The sequence below is a fragment of the Cynara cardunculus genome (assembly GCF_001531365.2).
Source record: "Cynara cardunculus var. scolymus isolate 2C chromosome LG 2, CcrdV1, whole genome shotgun sequence".
Taxonomy (NCBI): domain Eukaryota; kingdom Viridiplantae; phylum Streptophyta; class Magnoliopsida; order Asterales; family Asteraceae; genus Cynara; species Cynara cardunculus.
In genome coordinates, this window is record NC_037529.1 from 3,226,783 (window position 1) to 3,231,519 (window position 4,737).

The 4,737-nt window shown below is 35.7% G+C and overlaps 1 protein-coding gene across 1 annotated transcript; it reads right to left on the minus strand.

The window, feature by feature from the left end:
• Positions 1-360: 360 nt before the first annotated feature.
• LOC112508243 lies at positions 361-1,610 on the minus strand. Its single transcript, XM_025113038.1, has 3 exons — positions 1,183-1,610; positions 725-852; positions 361-590 (listed from the first exon to the last, which is right to left on the minus strand). Exons 1-3 carry the CDS (start codon positions 1,608-1,610, stop codon positions 556-558), a joined length of 591 nt encoding a protein of 196 aa, XP_024968806.1. The 3' UTR covers positions 361-555.
• Positions 1,611-4,737: the final 3,127 nt, after the last annotated feature.

Here is a 4,737-nt window from a genome sequence, read left to right on the forward strand (position 1 = left end):
TGCTGTTCATACCCCTCCTCACTCACATACCACTCATATTTCAAAACCTCTACTCGCTCAAATACCATTCATATTGGGGGTTGCTATTCATACCCTCCTCACTCACACCTAGTTCTTACACCGCCCCCTATCTCACTTACATACCCCTCTACAGGAGGGGGTATGAATAGAATTCACCTTCATATTTCATACCCCAACTCACTCACATACCACTCACGTTTCATTGCCCCAACTCACTCACACGACTCACATTCCATACCCCCTTCTCAGTCACATGCCACTCATATAGGATAGGATATAGAACTGACTTATTCACATAATTTGATAGCAATTGAAATCAAATAAAAAATAGCATATAAACGTTCTCAAGGAAAGGTTTGCATACATCATACCTCCCTAGACCCTACTCTGATGAGATATATTAGGTATGTTTGGTTTGGTTAGAAGCCATAAGAAGGCAAGTTCAAAATCATTCAAGTTTGTAGTAGTTATCATATAGAGGATCATTACAATTTTGGTGGTTGTACCTGAAATAAAGAACAAATGCAAGCTCTTTTAATCTTTACCCTTCTTTTTTGCTTTCTTCTTTGCTGCAAACAAGTTCATATAGAAATCAAACTTCTATAATATCAACATATATGGCAATTCAAAAGAATTTGGGGGAAAGGGGAGGGAGGATCATAATTCACATGTGAATCAAATCAGAAATGTTGTTACCACTTACCTAATCTCCGTTTAGCTTCAGATTTTGCAAAAAACTCTTTCCATTCGTCAGTTAACACGAAGATAATCTCCTCTTCATCTTCATCTTCATTTCCATCTTCGACTTCTTTATTCCTTTCTTGCATCAATCTAAGGACCAAGCAAATCCATGGAAGGTAAGTCCAGATGTATGTATAGAAGCAACAAAATCTGAAGCCAATAAAAACATGGATAGTTACATCAATCAAATGTAGATATATAGCTTAACAAGCATGCTTAAAGTAGATCAAGTAAAGCCTATATGCAATTTGGAGTTCATATGATCATTGATTACTGCTAAGATCTATTGATGATTCGATTAATTTTCATATTTGTGGTTCTGAACTAAAACCGTCGATCATGATCTTGCAATCGATCCTTAAAACATAAACACATGATTAGTTTAAGAAATAAGAACAGCAATCCGATCACGATTCTTACAGAGCTTCAGATTTAGAATTTGTATCAGCTTCAAGTTGTATGGAGTTCAAATTGTTGATATTAGGGTTGGAGAGGTTAGGGTTTTGCGGAGGAGGAATTGTCGGAGCAAAATTGGGGATTATGGGGAAATTGGTTGTTGACTGATTGATTGAGTAGGAATTTGAGCTGTGCAATGGGCAATAAGGTAGTAGATATCCATGGAGTGGACAATCAGGCGATAACTCCAGGTGGTGATGGTGGCTGTGGGCGGTGGCACTGTGGTGGTGATGATGACTGCTTGGATGCAAAAGGTAGCCGCCGTGCAGTTGACAATGTGGTGACAGTTCGAGACACCGATGATGGTGGTGGTGGTGGTGGTGGATAAACGGACGGCTATACGAGCAAGCCGGGACCGGTGGTAGGCTCTCCCTCTTACCTGAAGAATCCATGGGCGTTGTTTTCAGGTGGAGGGTTTAGCTTCTAGGGGTTTAAAACGAAGAGAACGAGGAAGCGGAAGAAATAAAAAAAAAAAGGAAAATATAACAGAAAATCGCATGAAAAATCTTAATTTCAAAACTTTCATTTTGATACTTAAAATATAAAGTTTTAAATATCTAAATATTTGTATTGAAACATTAATCGTTTATCATGTTAATATGACAAGTGATATGGTATTTTACTCGGTATTATTTGCTGACGTGATTAATGACATGAATTTTTTTAAAACTAAAATTGGAGAATACTTTTATTATTTTCTTTTTCCTAAAAAAAAATTCAAGAATACGACGTTATTCTTGTTTGCAAAAATATGTATGATGCATCTCCAGTAATTTGGCAAACCCATTTTAGGTTAGTGAAAGAAAAGGGCTATTTTAGACCCTAATTGGGTCGGGTCGGGTCGGGTTTTGGGATTGAAGAAAAGTGTGATCAAGCTTTTTCAACCATGTGTTTTAGAATTTTTTTGGATTTAACCGGATTTTTCAGACTTAACGTCATCCCTGTAAAATTACAGCCTGATTAGGGTTTTKAAGCCTAACTTTACACCTTAACTTTTTTGTGCATCTCTGATCGCTATCAATAAAAAAATATTACGATATGATTTTTTTTCCTAATTTATCTATGTCGATTTAAAAGTATAATTATATTTGAATTACACATCTCATTCCAAAGTTTATTTATGTAATTTTTTTAGTCTTTTGAACATAACATGTATCATCCGTGTTAGAAGTACTCTTCAAATGGTGTAATATGACACTTTGTTTTGAGTTGGAATCGTTCTCGGTTTAGTGTTATGCTTGCAAAGCACAACAATAAGGCCGTTGTGCATTGGTGGCCTATAAGGCAGAGATTAGATAGTTCAAAATCTTTATCGTGATTTTTGATTCGAAAAAGAAGAACATTTTAAGATAAGATATAGTCATATAGTTCATCTTATAGTTCATCTGGAGTGTATCCATAACAGTGCTTATGAGTTATAGATTGTACCCATTATACCTTCAAAAATAATTCAAGTCGTTGGGGGTAAATTATCAGTTATGTTATATAAATAACTGTTAGTTGTATTTATCGTTTACGTTGTACCAATCTACATTGATAAGCATTCTCGTTTCATAACGTTGACTTAAAAACGACTCTTTGGTTATTTGTGTAATTGTATTGGACTTTTGTGTAATAGTAAGGGTTTGTTTGTTTACCTCTTAATAGTTTCATTAAAAGACAATATCTGAATCATTAAGAGGTGAATCTTGTTTTGCGGAAAAAAAGTCTGTCTCATAATGGTTCTAAAACTCTCTGAATGATTTTGTATCATGAGTCTTCCTTAACCATTCAGCGCCCTAATTTCATTGTAAACAATTACCGAACAATTATATTTTATTTTGCACTATATCACTAGAGTCTTTTAATCATTCTGTACAAAATCATTCAGCAACTAACAAACAAACCCTATATTAAAAAAATCTGTCTTTCGTGGTTTATAAAAACTTTGGTTTGTTACTTTGACTAGTAGTATAGCACATGGGACATTTAAAAGAAAAACCCCAACGCTCATCAGGATCATGAAAGAAATCCATAACAGAATGAAAATTACAGTGTTTTTTTTAACCGTGGGTGTTTCGTTTAACTTGTGCATACCTCGACTAATTCCAGAAGTCTTGGAGAACCAAAAAAATTCCCAATAGCCTTGTAAGTTGCAGGACTCGAACCGGTGACCTCTGAAGAGATTCTCCAAAGATCTCATAAGGTCAAAATCACAGTGTTTGGTACTTCTACAAGTTCAACATCGAAAACCAGAGGTTTTGTTTTTATAAAATAGAAACAATAGCTTCTTATGCCTATGGTATCTTTGTAAAAGTGATGGATAACATGTAACAAAAACCAAATACGATGGTTCAAAAATTTTAAATTAAAACCGAAAAATAAAGAAATTTGCCGAATGCAAGATTTGAACCCAAATCCAAAGGACCTTAACACGGTGAGACCATGTCTACCACCATAAACTTGTGTCTTTAATTTAGTTTCAAGAAATATAAAGACACATAAGAAATAAAGTGGGTGCACCTTTCTGACCTCTAATTTTTTATTTCAGGGAAGATGGAGTAGGAGCACATGCACCCCTCCTCTCTATGTAGCTCCGCCCGTTGTAGGGTGTTACATGTAAATCAAACCAAACCTACTCAGTATGTCCCATTGTAAACACCTTCAGCTACATGTTTCACACTAAAATCTGAATATTGTCCAGATTCAGATATGAACACATACATATTGCATTTCAGATGCGGACCCATAATTCTCTTCAAATTGTGACACAATTAAACTAGGAAAAAAATATCTAATATTTTTTAACGATATTAATATAGACCTGTTGGTTGGTTCCTTGTCCTTACATTGAAAAGACGCATGTTCGAGTCTAATCTACTTATATTTTTTAAAACACAAGAGCTATATAAAAAACAACAGATTTGACAACTATGGTACTCTGAACCTGAGCCAACCTTTTGTATGAAGGTAGGAGCATTTACCAACTAAGTCATTAAAGTCTTGTGCTAACATTCCAGTTTCAAAAACTATATAGTGGCACCCAACAAAACAATACAGTGGCACCTTTAAAAAACATAACTTTTTCCCCTTACGACAGAACCATGACGCGGTGGCCTGTGCCATTGTATCTATCCATGTGGGTATGCATCTTAGCCATTAAAGTCTTGTGCTAACATTCCAGTTTCAAAAACTATACAGTGGCACCCAACAAAACAATACAGTAGCACTCCTCAGAAACGTAACTTTTTTCCCTTACGACGCAACCATGAAGCGGTGGCTTGTGCCACTGTATCTATCCATGTGGGTATGCACCTTAGCCATTAAAGTCTTGTGCTAACATTCCAGTTTCAAAAACTATATAGTGGCACCCAACAAAACAATACAATGACACCCTTCAAAAACATAACTTTTTCCCTTACGACGGAACCATGAAATGGTGGCCTGTGCCACTGTATCTATCCATGTGGGTATGCACCTTAGCCATTAAAGTCTTGTGCTAACATTCCAGTTTCAAAAACTAGATAGTGGCACCCAACA

Excerpts from the sequence above, each read along its gene's own strand:
- LOC112508243 (XM_025113038.1), bottom strand. The coding sequence starts at position 1,610 with ATGGATTCTTCAGGTAAGAGGGAGAGCCTACCACCGGTCCCGGCTTGC. Across the intron at positions 853-1,182 it reads AATTCTAAATCTGAAGCTCT|ATTGATGCAAGAAAGGAATA; the intron begins GTAAGAATCGTG and ends CTTGGTCCTTAG. Across the intron at positions 591-724 it reads TGAAGCTAAACGGAGATTAG|CAAAGAAGAAAGCAAAAAAG; the intron begins GTAAGTGGTAAC and ends ACTTGTTTGCAG.